General features: G+C 41.0%; 1 protein-coding gene across 1 annotated transcript; it reads left to right on the plus strand.

Annotated features, from left to right (window-relative positions):
- The first annotated feature begins 4,126 nt into the window (after positions 1 to 4,126).
- Positions 4,127 to 19,436, plus strand: LOC134654105 (piwi-like protein Ago3). Its single transcript, XM_063509532.1, has 16 exons — positions 4,127 to 4,277; positions 4,463 to 4,556; positions 4,997 to 5,099; positions 5,851 to 6,007; positions 6,768 to 6,939; positions 7,361 to 7,488; positions 8,069 to 8,232; positions 9,269 to 9,466; positions 10,013 to 10,162; positions 11,226 to 11,403; positions 11,980 to 12,237; positions 14,150 to 14,377; positions 15,852 to 16,035; positions 17,046 to 17,211; positions 17,802 to 18,020; positions 19,172 to 19,436. Exons 1-16 carry the CDS (start codon positions 4,161 to 4,163, stop codon positions 19,434 to 19,436), a joined length of 2,781 nt encoding a protein of 926 aa, XP_063365602.1. The 5' UTR covers positions 4,127 to 4,160.
- The last annotated feature ends 3,670 nt before the right edge of the window (positions 19,437 to 23,106 follow it).

Below are 23,106 nucleotides of genomic sequence, written 5' to 3' on the forward strand. Positions count from 1 at the left end.
ACGTAAGACGCAGCGATAAATAAAATATCAATGGGCCAATTTTCTTTTTTTTTATTTATTTAGAAAACAAACAGCCTTTTACAAATAAGTCTTACAAAAATGACTAACAACTATGAAAACTATGAACAAAAATGTCTGTATCATTAAGCGATTCATTATACATATTACAAGTACGCATAAAGAAAAAATTTTTAGCATACTGTGTGCCACAGGAAGAAATAGAAAAGGTAGGTTTTCGTAATATGCTTTGAGCATATTCGGCAGTTTTGCGTCGGTGCCCAGTTTCTCCTTCCGGTTGCTAAAATCCATTTAGCACGCGTGCCTGCATCTTGTGGAAATCTGGAGGTAATAAACGAAATATTTATTTTGTAATCTGTCACTCTTATTGCAAAATTAAGAATTAGTGCCTGCAGCATATCAGATTCTCTGAGTCGTGGCAAAACCCCCTATAACGTTAGAAAGAATCCGTAATGCTTAAATAAATATAATTTACATTCTAATTTAAACACAGTTCAATTTTATTGTTCGTATATGTCCAGTTCTGCAGCAAAATTATTTATAAAAATATTATTAAAATACAAAATACCCGAATTTTGGGGTAATTGTATGCATCACGGGCTGGTATCCCTCGAATAATAGCAATGCGACTAAATTGAATACACGTTATTAAAAGGGTGACGGCTTACTGTCAATATGCGTACGTAATTTGGTCGGTTAATTTATCAGGATATATTTATAGGTTAATTTTTTTACCCGAGTTATTATTTACTGGAAATGCGTTTTCTACTCAGATTTTAATTGATATAGATTGTAGGATGCTGTTACTAAGCATGATAATGTGACCGAAGTATAAAATACTGTATTTACCTGTGAAATGTTACGTTGTCCTGTTTTTGCCGGCAATCACTTGTACAGCGCAAAACTGAGCAATTCACCATATTTGTTGAATTGTTAAGTACGTACTACATGCACACGAAACACTGATTTCAATATTTTTCCTGATAATCTTTGCACTGTTCATATGTTTCACACCAATTTGACGTTTACGCATTGTTTGTATCCCACCATAAACTACGGTGGGGAATAAAAAAATATGAGACTGTGACAAAGGCAAACAATAATAGCGCTTTCTCTGCTACTTCTAGTGGAAGATACATAAGACTATCCCGTTCTGTCAGTTATCCCCACCACTCATGCCATGCCCTCGCGATTTTCGAATAATTCAAACGTAGTGTTGCCAACCCGCGATTTTTCAAATCTGCCGCCTTTTTCTACTGACAAGATTTGCTTGAACGAGTATAACCACTACTTTGCGAACTTCGATGTTCGTGTATAGCCCTTGCTACACGGTCGCCGACAAGCCTTCTAACCGTCTGACCTTGGTCTGACCCTGGTCAGTTTTGGTCAAATTTTGTTGGAAACAACTGTCTACACGGTCCGTCCAGACCAAGGCCACGCGGTCTGAGGGGCTTGTCGGCGACCGTGTAGCAAGGGCTTAAGCAAAGAGTAGTATAATATATATATATGAGGGCTTAAGTCTTTAATGAAAATGAAGCAATTGTCTGATAATTAATAGCAGGCTTTATTGCTCCTGAACTAGCAACACCGACACCAAATAAAAAAAAGTTAAGTAGTCAATGGTCAATGGTAATTTGTTTATTGTGCTTGCTAGACATTTGCTAGACCAGCATTTTCTTTTTTTATTTTATCAAGTTTATCATAATTTGAGACGAATTTGTTTCCAAGTAAGTATTTCACCTAAATTATTGTAAATAATAGACATTTTACACGTTGGCTGATATTTGAACCAATAATATTTAAAAGAGTATTGAAAGGATTTGTCAGAGATCAGTCTCTTCTGTGTAATTTTTTCGCACATTTTGCAATTTCGTTTATAATTAAAATGATTATTTCTTTGATTTATTCCTTTTAAATCTAAACCAATTATGTTTCTTTTAGTAGGTCTCGTCTTGAATTTTCATTTTTAAAAACTACGAACGTTTTCCGTTTGTTTCGAAGGTAGGTAGTTATAACTTTTCTTTACACATTTACAATATCTAATATCTTAATGTGTTACTTTTGTGACAGAACTAGCTAGTTAGCTAGCTTGAACCTGTCCAATGTGTCTTCGCGTCTTACATTTTGCTTAATGAGAGAGTTTTCAATACCTATAAAGCTTGGAATGCCCTTGGTTAAAACGAATTTGAGGCTAAGGGTTTACTTCTCGAGGTTTTCATTGTATTCTGCCATGGCTACCTAAAAATCTTAGTAACATTATTGTGTACATGTGCAAAATGGTATATTCTTAGAAAACAGAAAATTGAAAGCTTGCAAGAACTTGTTATTGCATGTTAGCTGTTTTTTTGTGGACAACTGTTATTGGCTTTGTTTTCTGTTCATTGTGTTATCATGTACTTTTTGTATTGCTGTTGATACCCAAAATAAATACAATAAAACATTGTTGCAACAGCTACCCCACATGGGCGTGGAATGTTTACTTACATCTACTTAATACCTATATTTACATGCAAATTATGTCTGAAACTAATTAGTTAGTTTAAATGTAATTTGGTAATTAAAAAATTAGTTAGGTACTGTGTAATATAAGCTAAGCTATCTTATAATAATTGTAAATAATTTTTGAATCTGACGATGTACAATTAATACAAATGGGTCATTATTTGATTTGGTGTAAATCGCATGTCACCGGCGTTTTTCGGTACAAAACGAAGTGGGATCTTTACCGTGTCTTATACTTATAAGTAGTAAATAAAAAAATATTTATACATGCCGTGTTCCATTTCCCGCTATCTTTAGAAGATCTATGTTTTTTAAGGCTCCAAAGGGTCAAAATGTCACTACCAACGCATGTCGCCTGATCAGATTTCATCAAAACATGAGCTAAAAGTCAATTTAAATGTAAATTTATGGCTAGTATTTACTAAGTGCCTAAAACTACATTAGTTAGTACATTCATTATTGATTGCACAAATTAAATTGTGTCCTCCAGAACTAAAGGGCACCATCAAATTTAACCGGCCCTCACGGTACTGTCATTCCGTGGATGCTACTTGCACATCATATAGCTGTCCAATAGAAAGCAGTGTTGAGATCCTGCCGCTGCCCTCGCGCGCCCTTCGTCGCCTAGTAATCGACAGTAGGAACACCAACATTTGTGCCCGCATATATTTTATTTTCAAATAATGAGTCGATTACCATGGAGCCGTTCAAAAAAATTGTCAGGTTCTGTGTGTCTTATTTCTCGGTAAGTGGAAATCATTTTAATACGATTCCTATTTGATACGATGACTTATTCGAACTGTTATGACGTAATTGAAAGAATGTTCTGGAACATTAACTATGCTTAGGGTTATGAGACAAAATGTTAGCTTTTGTCATCACCGTGGTAGTCATTACCATGGAATACCGTGGATATTTCGACCACGGTAATGACTATTTCTCCACGGTAAGGACATGGAACGCTTTTTTATTGTTTATCTTCTCTTTTAAGAGAATCTGCCGAAGGAGAGTTATTTTTATTTGCTTGTATTTTATTCATATACTATAATATTTTACTTAAAGTGAGAAAATATGTATTATTATTTATAAGGTAAAAATAATAATTTGTCATTACCATGAATAAACTTCATACTAATCACATAAAATGTCATCACCATGGCACTTTAAAATTTCGAGGCCATATCTTGGGAGATAAGTTTCACAGAAAGGGACCATAACTATTTTCATAATCCTTGCATCCTAAACATTTGATTATGGGCAAACAAATACCTAAATTAAAGATTTTTCAAATTTTTACCGTGGACATGCCAATTTACACCAAGTCAAATAATGACCCAAATAAATATATTCTATTCTATTCTAACTAATAGATTTCGTGACTTACAAGCTAGGTGTTATACAATATATTATCTCTATCATATTCAAAATATTCCTTAATGTTGTAAAATGCTCTCTGTATTAGCCAATGTTTTAATTTACATCTAAACTGATTGCCCTCTAGACTCTAGACATTTCAGTTCATCGGGGAGATTTATTAAATATATCTATTTCTGACTGCATGAGCACAATTTCATCTTGATTTAAAATCTAAATACCAGTGTCTTCAAACATGCTATCTCTCTTTAGAGTAAACTGAAGACATGGATCCCAGTAAAGGCAGAGGCCGTGGCCTTGCCATGATGATGGCACTGAAGAAGTGCCAAAACTTGGACTCTGGATCAGATGGGTCTCCGGACGCCACGCCCGGAGCAAGCGTTGTAAGTACAATTAGTGTGTCTTATAAAGAAAGGATAATACTAACAAAATGGATTTTGTTATCTAAATAAATAAACGTTTATATACAGGTTTTGTATCAGAATCAAATGAAAGCTAGTGAAGATACTGTTTCAAAAACATGTAAGTAGTCAAGTTTTTGTTTTTAAAATAATATTTCTTGTTTTAGGTGAGTGCAACAACAATCGCGCCCTCCTCGGTTGGCGGGGGTGGACGCGGCCATCTTCTGGCCATGCTCGCCAAAAGACAGCAGCCACCTGGACGTTCGTATTATTCATTCATTCATTTATTCATTCATTCATTATCTTCTCTAGGAGTCTCTCCTTAACCCTTTCACCGCCAAAGATGTCATTGACGCGCGCGGCTACATCCCAATATCAACCTTCGTGATTCCGACAACGTTCACGATGACGCACAGCAAAGTGCAAAATAGACATATACAAATATAATAAGCCCTTGAACCTAACTTCTTAACTGTGCTATACTGTACTCTGTCAAGCAGTTTCCGTCAGTAGAAAAGAGCGGCAAATTTAAAAAAAGCGCGAATTGTTATATCGTCCCATAAAAATTTGAATTTCGCGCCTTTTTCGACTGACAAACTTGTTTGACCGGTTATAACTTTGAATTTTGTCCGTCAAAAAAGGAATTTGAACTTTTTTTATTCGATTTTATATGTTTTTTTAATAAAAATCTATGATTGCAGCCCCAACATTTAGTCCGGCCTCTGATGTAGCGCCGCCCGCAGCCGCACCAGGTGTTGCACCTAAAGCGTCTGGTACTGGGAGGGGGAAGATGTTCCAGCAGTTGTAAGTACCTACACGACGTCCAAGACGCTTTAGGTATATGAAAAAATATTAGTGGAAAATCCTGTCCAAAGTTCGACATTAACCGGACACTTCTCATGAGAACTAAGATTTTTATCTCATTCATTGCCACCCAGCCAAACGAGACATCCGCGCCAGGCCACAAAATATTCTTCATATAAAGGTGTAGTACCTGTAAAAGCGCTGGTGGCCTAGCGGTAAGAGCGTGCGACTTGTGCGAATGACGAACCCCGGCTCGTACCAATGAGTTTTTCGGAACTTATGTACGAAATATCATTTGATATTTACCAGTCGCTATTCGGTGAAGGAAAACATCGTGAGGAAACCGGACTAATCCCAATACGGGCCTAGTTTACCCGCTAGGTTGGAAAGTCAGATGGCAGTCGCTTTCGTAAAAACTAGTGCCCACGCCAATTACTGGGATTAGTTGCCAAGCGGACCCCAGGCTCCCATGAGCCGTGGCAAAAAAAATGCCGGGACAACGCGAGGAAGATGATAAAGGTGTAGTACCACGATCCCGACTATCGGGTCGTCCGGCCTGGGAAAGAAATCATAAATAAAATACCTGATAGTCGGGTTTTCGGCACTGAATGTGTTAAGGGAGAGTATAATGAAGTCGCGCGAGTGAGTTGTATAAAGTAGCTTCCCCGTTGAGGGACGCAGCCAAACACGTTCTTGGCTTCCCATCCAACTTCCAGCCACATAAGTAACTAACCATCCAATTTATTTTCAGACAAGCGCGAATGGCAGCAACAGCGCCGAAAGCGGCCGATCAGCACGGCCACAGCCAGAACAGCCGTGACGTCGCAAGCTTGACGCACAAGATGGCCGCCAGCACGGTGTCAGGCACCTCCGTGCAGCCCTCCTCCGTGGCTAGGAACAAACCTTTTGTAAGTACGCGCATTGAAATGAAAATGAAATGAAATTATTTATTCCGGAAATAGTTTCCATATGCTGTACAATAAATTTAAACTAAAATCTACAAGTAATACTTAAATACAAATTAATCTGTCAGCTCCCACGGCTCATATATGAGCCAGAACGCTTATGGTGACGTCATATCGTGGGATTCGACAGGTTAAAACTGCGTATTGCGTGGGCCAGTTGATGCGTCTGAGGAATGGAAGAGTCTCACTTTTCCCCCCACACCCGTTTCCTTAGCTCGTAACTGCTAGTTCATACTCGGATTGGTGCGGTAATTCGCCCTAACGCTTAAATAATGTTTTTTGTGAACGGCAAAATTCCGCGATCTGACGTGTCATGTCATGTTGAACGACGAGTTAGCGATAGTTAAGACATACAGTACTTATAGAATGCCTTTGTCCTAGAAAAGTAACGACATGTTCTTATCCCTAAAATTATCTCAGTAAATTCAAAACGGCACGGAACTGGTCCACGGAATAGTCAATCATAAAAAACATGTAGCTTATTATTAAACTAGAAATACATCGTCTAAACCGTCTTACTGGCGTTCAAATGGCCTTTGAAATTGCCGATTTGGACAGCAAGGTGTTCGTTGAAATGCTGCCGGCCGAATCGCACCATGTTCAAAACTGCCTGTCCTATCCCAATGGCTCAAATATGGGTCGTAATTATAAGGCGTCGAGAGGTTGTGGGATCAGAGAGGACTAAATAATATAAACATTTCAGAGTGAAGTGAAAGACACCCCTCCGGTGGTAAAGATGGGTCAATCCGGGGATCCCTGTGAAGTGACTGCCAACTACATCCGTCTCAACTTTGAGGAGAACAGTGTCTTTGAATACGAAGTGACTTATCACCCAGACCAGGACTACAGAGCGCTGCGGTTCAAGCTACTAAATGGTATGTTAGATATGATTAATTGACTATCTCTCTTGCTCTCTTGTGTAGACTTTACTTTGATAATCTTTGCAACCTCGACTGCTTCGGAACTCGAGGTCCGCTTTCATACCTTTTCTTCACTCTTTGCAAAAATCTTCAAAAATAGATGACGTAATTTATGAACAGCCCCTAATAGGTTCCTAAAAAAAACAATAACACAACTCTTCTCTGTCACAATTCACCTCGGTCTCCCCTAGTTCAATATGAGGTCTGTGGTATAGGTATTTTTATTATAATAGCGGTCATCTTCTACAAGGTTGACAGTTTATTAATTTGACTGCCCAATATTGCTATTGCATTCGTGCATTCCGACAAGGTTCACGATGACCGCTCACGATAGGCGTGGCGTACAAAGGGTTAACCTTTAAACTTTAATTTACAGAACACAGCCAATATTTCAAAACTAAGACTTTTGATGGCACCACACTGTACGTGCCGCACATGCTGCCAGAGGAGGCTCTGAATCTCGTGTCGACGAACCCTTATGACGAGTCGAAAGTCAATATAAAGGTAAGTTGGAGGATGTTGCTTATGAATGACGTATTATGACGTATAAATGACGTATTAGAAACTTATTAAACCATTAATTTTAATTCCGATTAGGGCTCTGCAGTTAATTTTATCTATACATCTTATAAAACAAAGTCCCCCGCCGCGTCTGTCTGTTTGTATGTTCGCGATAAACTCAAAAACGATTGAACAGATTATCATGCGGTTTTCCCCTATCAATAGATAGTGATTCTTAAGGAAGGTTTAGGTGTATAATTCGTAAAGCCGTGCGAAGCCGGGGCGGGGCGCTAGTTTTATGTAAAATTTGAAGCCCAACAGTATATATTTAAACTTAAGAAGGCTCGAAGATTTTTTTGTTGGGAAAACCGTCATAGGGTAACCGTCTCGTATTTATATACGTACGTCGCTCAGAAACAGTCAAGAAGGAAGAGCTTTGCCTCTGCACTACTTACCTTCTGTTAGTAGAGTATGTGTGCAAACGCAATAGTTAGAAGTGACGAAAGAGCGTGCATACGGTCTTATCTCATAGACGATCTTCTCCACATTGACCTTATACTTATCACATACGATGTATCCACAGATCATATTCCGACGCACACGCCGCCTCAGCGAGATGGTGCACCTGTACAACGTGCTGTTCAAGCAAATCATGAAAGATTTGAACATGGTGCGATTCGGCCGGCAGCATTTCAACGAACACCTTGCTGTCCAAATCCCACAGCATAAGCTGGAAGTTTGGCCCGGGTAAGCAGTTTTGAACTTTCATGCTTTGGAATATGGTTGTAAGTGCAATGGCCTGCTCAAGCAAGTAAAACCTTAAGATAGTGTGTTTCTGCCGCCACCACTTCAATGAACATCTGGCCGTACTACTAAATCCACAGCAATGAAATTTTGGCCTGGGCGGTCACTGCGTTTTGAACCTTGATAGCTTTAGAATAGAGTAGTAAGTAGAACGTGCTGTAAGCGCTGCCGCATGGAACAAACAGCAACACTCTTAACTGTCCATCGGTGGACCTTAAGCCTTTTGTAATAAGGTTCACGAACTGTCAGTTAACAGTGTGGGCGATTGTACTGTGCGTATCAAGTAAATAATCATGGTTTGATTCGGCCGTCATCACTTGAATGCAGCGGTCGGCAACCTTTTAGCAGCCAAGGGCCACATAGTAGTTAACGAAGTTGACGCGGGCCGCACTTTGTTAATATTTACGACTTTATCAGACATTGTCGTTTGTCAATATTACATACAAAATAGCCAGGGAGGCTCGCGGGCTCGATGACAGGTTCACGGGCCGCGTGCGGCCCGCGGGCCGCGGGTTGCCGACCGCTGCTTTAATGAGTACTTGGCCTTCTTTGGATTTCATAAACGGGTTTTGCCCGAGAAATAACATGTATAAAACAGAGTAAAAAATCTTAACACATTCATTGCCACCCAGCCAAACAAGACAATGCACCAGGCCACAACAATTTCGTCATATAAAGCTGTAGCACCACGATCCCGACTATCGGGTCGTCCGGCCTGGGAACGAAATCATAAAATACCCCAGTCGGGTTTTCGGCACTGAATGTGTTAATGAGCACTTGGCCTTCTTTGAATTTCATAAACGTGAAGGTTTTTCCCGAATAAAATGTATAAAACAGAGAAAAAATCTTAAAGCATCTCAGGCAGAAACGAATTCCCCCGCCGTGAAAAAAAAAAACAGTGACATGTCCACACAGCAGGGAAATTTGACGGTTCTTAGCACCTTTGCCCTTGAATAAAATCCTAAAACATTATTTTCAGTTACGTGACGACGGTGAACGAGTTCGAAGGCGGTCTTATGTTGTCTCTCGACTCGACCAGCAGAGTTCTCCGCACACAATCCGTGCTGAGCTTCATCAAAGAGACGGTCCAGGCTAAAGGATCCAACTGGAAACAAGCGATGACGGAAATGCTCATCGGCTGTTCCGTCATGACGACTTATAACAAAAAGCTGTTCAGGTATTTGGTACTTCTTATTTCATTTTCCTAACTTTCAAGAGTAGAGCCCCGTCCGGAAGAAATAATTAAGTTTAAAAGTATAAGTGCCAGTTGCACCATCCGCTCTTTAGGCTCTTGATAGACTGACCAACGTCGCCGCCGTTAAACCGCCGGGTTTACTATGAAATTGTCCATACAACAAAATTAAGCGAACTCTTTAACGATGACAAACAGTTTAGTGCAACCGACCCTAAAGGGGCCCACTGATTACCAGTCCGCCGGACGGTATCGGCCTGTCAGTTATTCGGAACTGTCAACTTTTTGTTCTAACTGACAGGCCGATACCGTCCGGCGGACTGTTAATCAGTGGGCCCCTTTAGTCTTATCAACATACATCAAAGACAACTAGTGTAGAGAATTTAATGAGGAATATTTTGTTCATATAATCGCTATCACTTATATACAGTTTGATTAAGATTGTAAAATGAGGAAACTATATCATTATATATGTGTGTATGTGTAGTAGAATTTTCATAATGTATTAAACGTTATGTGTACGTGGTTTAGGGTCGACAGCATTGACGACACGATGACGCCCAGATCCACTTTTGAAAAGAAAGAAGGAGGGGAAATGGTGACAATAAGCTACATCGATTACTACAAAAAGAACTATGGAATCGAAATCATGGATCTGGATCAGCCCATGCTGATATCTAGGTAAGTTTGTGAGATTGACACATTTAGTAATATAAAAAAATTTAAAACATAAGAAACTTCATAATCTAAAGAAACAGGCACTTCTATTAGTTACATCGAAACTAAATTATAATGCATATCTGCATTCGTTATATGAATTTTTTTTTTACATTTATTGGTTCTACTTCGTAATCATAAATGCCCCATTTAAATAGAAACTTAAAGGCATCGATCTTCAAAATATTTAAACTAAAAGGGTCGCATGTGGCCCTTGGCAAAGAGTTATTTATTTTCTATAAGAGAAAGGTGAAGTCCGTGAAATAAACGCGCCCCCTAAAGTTGCCGTCATTAGAACTTGCAAACTATGTAAACAAACCGCCATATTGAAATTGTCTCTGAATGATGAATTTATTAGTGATGGGCAAGACTCTTACTTACTACTTTACTATGTCAAACCATATCGAATAATAAAATACCAAAATTAAAAACCAAGTAGTTACTTATTTTTAATTTGTTTAATCACGATCAGAAGACAAATTGGTCCTTAAGAATGATGTATTGATGTATTTTACAACCGCGGCGGTAGGTACAGAGCGTGAGTTGGGTAGTGTGTAGCGGGTTTATATCACAAACTTTAGTGACAACACTACCCATCATAGACAATTGTAGAATTTAAAAGAAACAAAGACGTCATTCCATCAGGTCCTAATATCGTAACTTATGAAACCATTTTAAACTTTTAATTAAATATCCATGATACAGTTATATATTTATGTATTTTGCGGAACGGACCGTTTCAATAGTGTATATGTGTATAGTTTGAATTGTGTTTGATGGGGTAGTGTGAAAATTCAAGGAGAAACAGTCACAAAACAAAGTTACATTGTTTGTTTACATAGTTTGCAAGTTCTAATGACGGCAACTTTAGTTTGCCAGTCGAAACAAACGGCTCTGTCTATACTGCCATACCTTTAAATAAATTTAGTCCCATAGTGAACAAGTCACGATTGATTTTTGTTTGTTTTTATACAATTTGTGATTTTTGGTTATTTACTAATCTCTCAAATTACTAATGTGTGTTCAGAGAAACGAAGCGCATGCCCGGCTCGGAAGTGCCCACGGACTTCCTGATATGCCTCGTGCCGGAGCTCTGTCAGTTGACGGGGCTCTCGGACGACCAGCGGAGCAACTTCAGGCTGATGAAGGATGTGGCCACCTACACCCGCATCGACCCAAACCAGCGGCATGCTGCTTTTAAAAAAGTAAGCGTTCTTTTAAATAATACGCCTTAGTGACCCTTACTTTGACGAGTAGGTTATCTGGTTTCGTTCAGTTCATTCCACTCTACTCGACCGAAAGCTAACCAATGTGTCAAATGTAGTATTTGTGGAAACTAAATCCAAAAAAGGTGCAGGTAATAATCCAAATACAAGCTATAGATGGAAAAGAAAAAGATAAGATATAAAATAAAATAATAAAGGTAGCAGGGGCCAACTGGTTCTGGGAGGTCCAAGACTGCAAAAATTTATCAAGCTGGAAGTGTATGTAAGTAAGTGGATGTATTTTTTTAAATACATTAAGATAAATCTTAGGTTAAGTTATTTTTTTTTTAATATTTTATTCTGTCACCCAAAAATAAATGGCTTTTATTAATCCAGGTACTAAAGAACTACTTTTAGTCATCAAAAATCCTGTTTAATACTCCGCCTGTCTGTTCGCAAGAACCGGATTGGACTTAACTTTTTCTTTAAACACCTGTAATGTTATGGTGGTTAAAATTTGCATTCCATGGATTCCTAACTTGTATCATTCATATTGAAACTTCCATTTCTTTCCAGTACATACAAAACGTGCTCGACAACGAAAGCGCCCGCAACCGCCTAAAGGGCTGGGGTCTCAGCATACACCCAGACACCGTGAAGCTGGCCGCCCGCACGCTTGCCCCGGAGACTCTGTACTTCGGCAACAACCGCACAGTTGAAGGCAAACCTGATGCGGACTGGAACAATGATGCCACCAGGAACACTGTGATGCAGGCGGTTGACATCATACGATGGGCGATCATTTACACCAAGAGGGATGAGCAAGTCACGCAGGTATGTGTTGCAGTTACTATTTACTCCTATCGATGCTCAGTCGGCCCCGGAGACTCTGTACTTCGGCAACAACCGCACAGTTGAAGGCAAACCTGATGCGGACTGGAACAATGACGCCACCAGGAACACTGTGATGCAGGCGGTTGACATCATACGATGGGCGATCATTTACACCAAGAGGGATGAGCAAGTTACGCAGGTATGTGTTGCAGTTACTATTTACTCCTATAGCTGCTCAGTCGGCCCCGGAGATGTACTTCGGCAACAACCGCACAGTTGAAGGCAAGCCTGATGCTGACTGGAACAATGATGCCACCAGGAACACTGTGATGCAGGCGGTTGACATCATACGATGGGCGATCATTTACACTAAGAGGGATGAGCAAGTCAAGCAGGTATGTGTTGCAGTTACTATTTACTCCTATAGCTGCTCTGTTGGCCCCGGAGACTCTGTACTTCGGCAACAACCGCTCTGTTGAAGGCAAACCTGATGCTGACTGGAACAATGATGCCACCAGGAACACTGTGATGCAGGCGGTTGACATCATACGATGGGCGATCATTTACACCAAGAGGGATGAGCAAGTCACGCAGGTATGTGTTGCAGTTACTATTTACTCCTATAGCTGCTCAGTCGGCCTCGGAGACTCTGTACTACGGCAACAACCGCTCAGTTGAAGGCAAACCTGATGCTGACTGGAACAAAGATGCCACCAGGAACACTGTGATGCAGGCGGTTGACCCACCAAGTGGGTCCCCAAGAGGGATGCACAAGTCACGCGGGTATGTTACTTAAGGATAATTTAAATAATATACCTCTCTCCTCAGCATTATTATTCCCATTGTGGTCTGCTTTTCTGGTCTTTTCTCTCCACTTCGCGCGATCGGACGTGTCGTCTACTGAAACGTCGCAGGCCCTCATGTCTCTTACAAATACAAATACAAATGCATTTATTTCATTACTTTTTACAAGTTCTTAGGTATAATATAAGGGTTAGGTAGGTAATTAGTCCATCTTAGGTATATGAAGTAAGTAGGTAAGTATTTATCTAAACATTGTGCAACAAATTGTGTAAGTAATGAAAAAGGTGCGGGTACAGCTTGCTGAATTTAAACCCGCCCTATGCCATGCTATGGTAAATAATATACTTACACATTTTAAAATAACAACCGGTCAGTTGAAAAAGTCAGCAAGCGCCGTATCATAAAATGTTGATACAAAGGGAAACTATTACTATTATTCATTTTAAAACTGTTGCTTATTAGTAGTCACAGACGTCACAGTATAGGGATTCTTACTTGTATTAGGCCATAGAGAAATATAGTAAGACAAGAGTGCTCACTCCATACATCAGTTTTGGTACCAAAAAGACTATATTATTTTCAGTGTCGACATCTAGCATCGAGTAGCGGAATTATCAGTACTGCTACTTGACAATAGGTGTAGCACCGACCGGAAAGTCTTATGTTGTTGAGCATTAATAATAGTCTTTTTATACCAAAACTGATGTATGGAGTGAGCCATCTATGTATTTTTTTCTCTATGATTAGGCATAACACACATTAATTAGGGTTATACCATAGAGAAAAAAATACATAGAGTGCTCACTCCATACATCAGTTTTAGTACCAAAAAGACTATTAGCATCTAGCATCGAGTAGCGGAACTATCAGTACTGCTACTTGACAATAGATGTCGCCACCGACCGGAAAGTCTTATGCTGTTGAGATAAGACTTTCCGGTCGGTGCTACATCTATTGTCAAGTAGCAGTACTGATAGTTCCGCTACTCGATGCTAGATGTAGACACTGAAATTAATAGTCTGAACTGATGTATGGAGTGAGCACTCTATGTATTTTTTTCTCTATGGTTATACCTACCTGCCTGCCTTCACCTACTTTAATTTCCCAGAACTTCCTGGGCACCCTCCGCCGCTGCTGCGGCCCCATGGGCGTGATGGTGCAGCAGCCCGAGATGGTGATGCTGCCCACCGACCGCACGGAGACCTACGTGCAAGCACTCAAGAAGACCATCAACTCCTCCATCCAGCTTGTGGTCTGCATGTGCCCCACGTCCCGTGACGACCGCTACGCTGCTATCAAGAGGATCTGCTGCGCGGAGAACCCTGTACCGTCACAGGTAACAACCACTAACTAGAAGACTATGAACTCCTCCATCCAGCTCGTGGTCTGCATGTGCCCCACGTTCCGCGACGACCGCTATGCTGCTATCAAGAGGATCTGCTGCGCTGAGAACCCTGTACCGTCACAGGTAACAACCACTTACTAGAAGACCATCAACTCCTCCATCCAGCTCGTGGTCTGCATGTGCCCCACGTCCCGTGACGACCGCTATGCTGCTATCAAGAGGATCTGCTGCGCGGAGAACCCTGTACCGTCACAGGTAACAACCACTAACCAGAAGACTATGAACTCCTCCATCCAGCTTGTGGTCTGCATGTGCCCCACGTCCCGTGACGACCGCTACGCTGCTATCAAGAGGATCTGCTGCGCGGAGAACCCTGTACCGTCACAGGTAACAACCACTAACTAGAAGACTATGAACTCCTCCATCCAGCTCGTGGTCTGCATGTGTCCCACGTCCCGTGACGACCGCTACGCTGCTATCAAGAGGATCTGCTGCGCGGAGAACCCTGTACCGTCACAGGTAACAACCACTAACTAGAAGACTATGAACTCCTCCATCCAGCTCGTGGTCTGCATGTGTCCCACGTCCCGTGACGACCGCTATGCTGCTATCAAGAGGATCTGCTGCGCGGAGAACCCTGTACCGTCACAGGTAACAACCACTAACTAGAAGACTATGAACTCCTCCATCCAGCTCGTGGTCTGCATGTGCCCCACGTCCCGTGACGACCGCTACGCTGCTATCAAGAGGATCTGCTGCGCCGAAAACCCTGTACCGTCACAGGTAATATTTTACGAATTTCCTTCTACTTGTTGCACAACTGCAACACGTTGTCGTTACTTAATTACGAGCCTTGCAGAGCGGAATTTAGCAACGAATGAATTTTTAATTTGTTCCTTGAATATTTTGTATTCGCTAGGTGCACGACTGGTGCTGCCCTCATTTTGGCAGACTTTCTACGTTAAATCTTATGGAGTAAAATTAGTTCAAGCGGCTGCCGCTAGTACTAATGGCGGACATTCCATAAGATTACCTGTGTTTGTGACGATCAGCGCCACTTCCCCCTCCACCGACTTCGCACCTTGCCAATATGTAGACACACCGTAAGATTGTGAACCAGTTAGTTTATAATCTAACGTAGGTTAGGTTAGTTTATAATCTCCCTACCGTCAGTTCATAATTTAACTAGCGAGATTATAATCTGACGAGTGTTTACAATTTTACGGTGACATATACATAGTATGATACAGGATAACAAGGAATTGCCTGGAAACGGATGGATTAGTAGATATGGTGTCCGCCTTAAAAGATCATAGACATGTTTATTTACATGGATTCTGGAATCTATTTTTAATTCATAAAATGAGGAGTTATGTTTAAAAATTTACCTCACCCATCACTCCCTTGAAGCAACGAAAATCTTCATTACAAATAGGTATAATGAAACTGGACTAAACCATTTCAGGTTATAAACGCCCGCACCGTCATGAACGAAAAGAAAGTCAGGGCCGTCACGCAGAAAATCCTGCTGCAAATCAACTGCAAACTTGGAGGCACTCTGTGGAGCATCGCCATACCGTTCAAGACGGCCATGGTCGTCGGCATCGACAGTTACCACGACGTCGGGCGGAAGAAGCGTAGCGTGTGTGGTGAGTACCTTTGTCACGTGAGATAGCACAACTGATAGCACGGGACTGCTCAGTAGCACAATAGGCTAGATGACAAATTTTCATTTATGGTATCAATTAATCAGGTTTGTTTTTAGGATCAGATGTTTATATGGGACCCAATGCATTAAAGCAATACAAAAGTCAGAAATGATAGTCAAAGTCCGATAGTCGTACTTCACTCGCGAAACGCCCCTAGCAAATCGCTATGTGAACGTGACGTCAAGGTCACAGAGCGCATCTTGAAGTATGAACAAAACAAGAAAATTGCATTTTTATCGGTGAAATATTGCGTTTAGTTGCTATACAATCTTTTTTTGGATAAAATGTGAGGAATCGAATGGTATCCTTACTTATTTCGTTTTTGAAAGTTAAAAAAAAACTTTAATTTTGAAACTTTGAGGATTTTTTTCATATCTACAATATTGTGATAAATTGCTCATTTGCTAATCTATTTTACTAGATTTTGTTATAAAATTCAACATGTGTCATCATCCCTATAGTTCCAAGCAGTGACGGGGTTTTCATTTGACTAATAACACTGACAATCCAACCTCTAGACTGAGCTTAGGCCAATTCTTTCATGAAACCGATGCTGCCAAAAATACGGGGGTGCGGGGGGACGAGGTGAGCGAATCCCGTGCCGTGATTGGTCCGTTCAAAGACACTGACCAATCACGGCACGGGATTGACTCGAAGATGGAGTAACGCTACCGTATGTGTGGCAGAGGGGGTAACGCGACTATGCTATGTCTAGAGCAGCGGTCGGCAACCTTTTAGCAGCCAACGGCCACATAGTAGTTAACGAAGTTGACGCGGGCCGCACTTTGTTAATATTTATGACTTTATCAGACATTGTCGTTTGTCAATATTACATACAAAATAGCCAGGGAGGCTCGCGGGCCGCAAGAGACAGGTTCACGGGCCGCGGGTTGCCGACCGCTGGTCTAGAGGTTGGATTGTCTGTGACTAATAAACTTGTCTTTCCCCAGCTTTCGTAGCGTCATATAACCAGTCGATGACCCACTGGTACTCGAAGGCGGTGTTCCAAGAGCGAGGGCAGGAAATCGTGGACGGCCTCAAGTCGTGTTTAGTGGACGCGCTGAAACACTACCTGCGCGTCAATGGACGCCTGCCCGACAGGATCATCATGTACAGGTCGGTCAGCAAACTAGAATAACTATAGGACATGTGCGAGTCGGGCTCGCCCACCGAGGGTTCCGTACCTTTTAGCATTTGTTATAGCGGCAACAGAAATACTATGGGGAAAATGTCAACTGTCTAGCTAACGGTTCATGTGATACAGCCTGGTGATAGACAGACGGACGGACAGATGGACAGTGGAGTGTTAGTAATAGGGTCTCGGTTTTACCCTTTGGGTACGGAACCCTAAAAATGGCCCCACGTGTAGTGTACCTGTAACTGTGCTGACAGGTTGATAAATATATTGTAATGCCGCGCAAGAGGTTTGTTGTATATAATTTAATTTTAGCCATTCAAACCTGTTATTGATCGCGAGCCGAAATACACATTAAAGGGTTCCATCGATTGTCATAGCATCTTGTAGTTGGTTTTTTTCTCGGTGCCACATTACGTTTCTATTAGTATACGTACATAAAGTGTCTTTCTATGGAACTTGCTAAATATGTAAACAAACCACCATATTAAAATACTAGTAACTTTTGTTTACATAGTTAGCAAGTTCTATAGAATGACACTTTAAATTTATTACTACTTTGTACATACAGAGATGGCGTCGGGGACGGCCAACTGAAAGTGGTCCAAGACTACGAGATCCCTCAGATGAAGATCTGCTTTAACGTGGTGGGCGAGACGTACAAGCCGACGCTGACGTACATCGTGGTGCAGAAGAGGATAAACACACGAATCTTCGCGCGCGGCCGCGACGGACTCGCTAACCCGCGACCTGGGACTGTGCTAGACCACACGGTCACCAGGAGGGACTGGTGAGTTCACTTCAACGACCATTATATAATAGCTAAGTACCTAGATAGGGTATCGTCTTGGGTCGTCCCATTCGTTATTCGTCAAGTTCTTAAATTAGTCCTATTCTGCTTTCGTCACTCATTCTACATTGAAAGCCACTGACGATTGTGACGAATGTAGAATAGGACTAATTTAAGAACGACGAAAAACGAATGGGACGACCCAAGATGATACCCTAGATAGGTATGTTTTAAACCTTTTAACACCACGCCTATTACATACAACGCGCCATTGTAAACCTTATTGGAATGCTCCAAGGTTGACGTCTTTAGCGACCTGGCTGACCTTTAAGGTTGACTAGCGACAGCTGGGATGACGACGACGAACGAACTTATATAGCTCTATCCTTTAGTGATTCAGTCACAGAATAAATAATAGTACTAAGTACAGAAGACTCACTCTCTAACAAAACGCGTCTGTTACGGTCAGCACAGATATGGCCGCTAGGTGGCGACAGCGCCACGCGCGGCTTATGGCTTTCCCCAAAATTGGTGTGGAACGGATGTACTTTTAGCTACCTGTAGCAAAGCGACGAAATCGCGGAGTGAAACACGGTGTTCAGTGTAGGTCCTAAACAGAATCGCAATAAGGACATCATGGTAAGGCCCCTGAAAGTGGCCGCTTGAGTTGAGTGACCTACACTGAACACCGTGTTTCACTCCGCGATTTCGTCGCTTTGCTACAGGTAGCTAAAAGTACATCCGTTCCACACCAATTTTGGGGAAAGCCATAAGCCGCGCGTGGCGCTGTCGTAAATCGCAATAAGGACATCATGGTAAGGCCCCTGAAAGTGGCCGCTTGAGTGGTTTTAATTTGCTCTCGTACTTGAAAACAAGCACAAATCTATTGACTCCATAACTGCGCTATTGGCAAGGTGCGCAGTCGGTAGAGGGGGAAGTGGCTTTAACGGGAAGATTTAACGTAGAAAGTCTGCCAAAATGAGGGCAGCACCAGTCGTGCACCTAGCGAATACAATACATGGTGATTGCTAGATAAAATGGTGTGGTTGGGTTGGGCTGGGTAAATGAAATCTAAGGTAAATTATTATATTTATCATTTTCTTTCATTGTGGTTCTGTTGCAAGTTTTTTTTGTTATTTCCACTCATCTAGGTACGACTTCCTGATCGTCTCCCAAAAGGTGAACCAAGGCACGGTCACACCGACGCACTACGTGGTCGTTCACGACGACAGCGGCCTGACGCCCGACCAGTGCCAGAAGATAACCTACAAAATGTGCCACCTGTACTACAACTGGCCCGGCACCGTCCGCGTCCCGGCGCCCTGCCAGTACGCGCACAAGCTGGCCTATCTCGTCGGACAAAACATACACGAGCAACCTTCCGAGGCGCTGTCGGATAGACTGTTCTTCCTATAAATTCAGAGGCCTTAGCTTGTACGCACTTGCGGTTGCAACCACGCTCAATTTCATACTGTAAAGTTCTGGTTTCCTCCGAAAGCGGTGCCGTCATATAGCGGCCACTATAAAGCGGTGAATGACGTCACTAGAACGTCTACGTAAACAAGATGGCGCGGTTTCCTAGACGGCATTGATTGTCAACGTAACGTAAAAAAGCGGTGCCGTCATTTGCATGACGGCCGTCATGACGGTGTCGATAGTTTCGTGAACGTTTTATTAGATAGTGGTGAAACCATTTTGAATAAATGACACGAGATTTGAATAAATGATCTTCCGTACTACGATTATTTTCCTCTTCTGAGCAAATCTTGTCTGTAGAAAAAGGCGCGAAATTCAAATTTTCTATGGGACGATATCCCTTCGCGCCTACATTTTTCAAATTTGCCGCTTTGACCTTGGTGGCTGACGGTGTGTTATGACGCCGTGGTACTTTCCACATATCGTCACCGTAAAGACGGCCGTCTTTTGCGGCCGCTATATGACGGCACCGCTTTCGGAGGAATCCAAAGCTTAAGCGTGTGCGACAATCCGCAGTAGCATTTTAAAAACGAAGTTGCAGCCCGCGTAGGTTGCAACCGCAAACGCGTATGGGCCCTTAGCGTAGTTGTTAATATTGTAATAGAAATATCAATAGCAAAAAATCTTAGCCATGAGTTCTAAATTAGAGAAAGTAAAGGAAAAATGCAGCCGGTAAGCTTATTAACTACATACAGGGTGGATTTTCTTTTTGGGTCAGTGAGGGCAGCTACCAGTTCCCGTGCTGCTACGAGAAAACGGTCCTAGAAGACCTTCCCTCGATTTCAAATGAATGGAGAAAACGTGAAATTTAATTCACAGTTTTCTATCTGGCCAATCAGTCCTGTTACATTTAAGAACCATAATACTGTATGAAGACATTGCTGTAGGACTGATGGGCGAGGTAGAAAATTGTGAATAAAATTTCACATTTTCTCCATAGTAAATGTATGGAGAAAGTTTTTATTAATTTGTGGCTTTTTAGTACATTACCGTAAGTTGACCCCTAGGAAACTATTGATACTGGATAGGAATGGAATCGATTGGCATACAAAAATAGCACGTGAAAAATAAAAGTTTTCATTTTCATACAAATTGTATGGGAAAAGTTGTCCTCGATTTGTGGCTTTTCTAGCCGGATTTTTTTTTTGCTTCCATACAAGTTTTTGATCCTCAATAGGAATGGGATCGATTGGCATCAAAAAAAAGCTTGTCAAAAATGACCTTTTTCTCGCACCCTGTATGTTTTTTCCAAAATCTGTAAAAGCCAATTTTCATTAATTTGAACTCGAGGGAAGGTCTTCTAAGACCGTTTTCTCGTAGCAGCACGGGATCTGGTACCTGCCCTCATTGACCCAAAAAGAAAATCCACCCTGTATAATTGGTGAAGGTACGGCGCCCCGTATGCAACAGCGCGCGGTCGGGCTTGGCCCGACCTGTTAGTGTGTAACAGCGCGCGGAGGCATTTATATGCCAGCGCCGTGTATGTAACTTATAATGCTGTGGCTTTCCAACTGTATGCGGCTTTCCCTCTTACAGAAAGCCACAATACATATATAGGTATGCGATGCCTAAGAAGACCTAAGACCGAACTCCGTGTAGACCCGATGCCCCGGATTTTTTTTTATGATATAAGAGGCAAACGAGCAGACGGATCACCTGATGGTAAGCGATTACCGCCGCCCATGGACACCCGCAACACCAGAAGGGTTGCAAGCGCGTTGTCGGCCTTTAAGATGGGAGTACGCTCTTTTCTTGAAGGTTTAAAGGTCGTATCGGTCCGGAAATACCGCAGGCGACAGTTCATTTTACAGTTTGGCTGTGCGAGGCAGGAAGTTTCTGGAGAAACGCACAGTTGAGGACTGCCAACCATCCAAGGGATGAAGATGGTAATGTACCCACAAGCAAAATTCTAACAGCTAAAGATTATACGAGCCAAGCTATAGCCCATTAACACATTCTCTGTAACCAATAACGTGGAAATAAAGCAAACAAAATTGAAACTTAAACTTTATACGTAAGTCTAAACTTACGTATACCTAAAGTTTATAAGTTTGTGATTTTTCGAGCGCGAAATCTCGATGCAACCAATTCTTTGCTATTGATATTTGTATTTTGCTAAGAATTAGGTACGAAAATCAATATTTTTGTACGAATTAGAAGAAAAGGCAATTTGCCACTACATTATTTTCTGAGACTTGTTGACTGAGATTTGTTGATTATAACTTAGAATTTGATTACGACATTAATCATTTTATCAGAAGATATTTTTATTTTTTTAATTAGATAAACCAAAAAGGTTCTTTTTGTTAGCAATTAACTGATAGTTTTAACGATGGATGTTGATCAATTAAATGTTAGGTTTTAATTTATATGAATACCAAGACCAGTATGTTTTTCTCAAAGTTGTGCAAGAATATTTTAATTGTGTTGATTTTCCTTGCATTTTTAGAGAAACGCACATACATACTGCAGTCGGACCAAGGATTGTTAGCCTCGCGTTACTTAACTACCTCGCTAATTCTTTGGCGTTCATTGCAGTTTCGTACTATAAACATAAATGAGGCTGTTATTATTTAAGTATAATCGCTACTGACAATTAGGAGTTACAGAACCATGCAAGGAATAAGAAAGATGTTTCTTATTCCTTGCATGGTTCTGTAAAAAAAAACAGGAGACGAGTACGGGGCGGTCTTAAGGTTGTCCAAAATCATGTCATTAAAGTCAGTTATTTCTAAAATACCGGGTTCTTGAACAATTAAAAAAGTAGTGTTTCAACTTGAAATATCAAATGAAAATACTTTCATAAAAATAATGTCATTTGTTTCCTAATAGTTCAAGGGTTTTATAATTTATATTACCAAGGAATTCCATGCGTCGGTACGCTAGGATGGCCTTCTACTGAACAAGACAGGGCCCGTAAAAGCTGGCTACCTTAATTTCGTATGTTAGTCTATGAGGTATTTGTAATATGAACCTTGTAACCCATATGACATGAAAAATACCTTAAAATAATATGCCACCGCCCCGGAAAGTCATATAATGGCATATTATTTCAGATTGTTCTCATCTTGCTAATGGTATTTGTAAATACAAGTTAGCATCCAAAATTAACAAGCGTATTGCTGTAAAGGTATAATTTCCCATGAAATTCTTCTTTGGCATAATGTATGACATTGTTCTCATCTTGCTAACGGTATTGCAAATGCAAGTTTGCAGCCATGATTAATTAGGTACCATTACATGCAAATGGTCCTTCAGGTGCTGTATACTTCGCCAATTCGAACGTACATACAATGTCTTCAGAATGATATCGTGCGTGTTTGACATGTACGAGCGAAATGCACGATAGCTGAATGACATCCGAATTGGTCTGTAAGTTTACTTGCCCATTATCGTTTTTCTTGTGTTCAATTCAAATACTCTGCTAAGTGATATGGTACTTAAATACTGTTAAATGTTTTAAAACCATTAAATTTCATTAATATGTAATTTCTGTGCAAAATTGTGATAGGATTGGTTATTAAGATTTCGTTTGTATTTTTTTACAATAATTGTAAACAATCGTATTTTAAGATTTTTAAGTATAGGTACCTAAGTACAGTCTGTTAAG

Source organism: Cydia amplana, chromosome 14 (genome assembly GCF_948474715.1).
Source record: "Cydia amplana chromosome 14, ilCydAmpl1.1, whole genome shotgun sequence".
Lineage (NCBI taxonomy): Eukaryota > Metazoa > Arthropoda > Insecta > Lepidoptera > Tortricidae > Cydia > Cydia amplana.

Coding starts and splice junctions, on each gene's coding strand:
- LOC134654105 (XM_063509532.1), top strand. CDS start 4,161: ATGGATCCCAGTAAAGGCAGAGGCCGTGGCCTTGCCATGATGATGGCA. Junction 4,278..4,462: donor CCACGCCCGGAGCAAGCGTT/GTAAGTACAATT, acceptor TTCTTGTTTTAG/GTGAGTGCAACAACAATCGC. Junction 6,008..6,767: donor TGGCTAGGAACAAACCTTTT/GTAAGTACGCGC, acceptor TAAACATTTCAG/AGTGAAGTGAAAGACACCCC.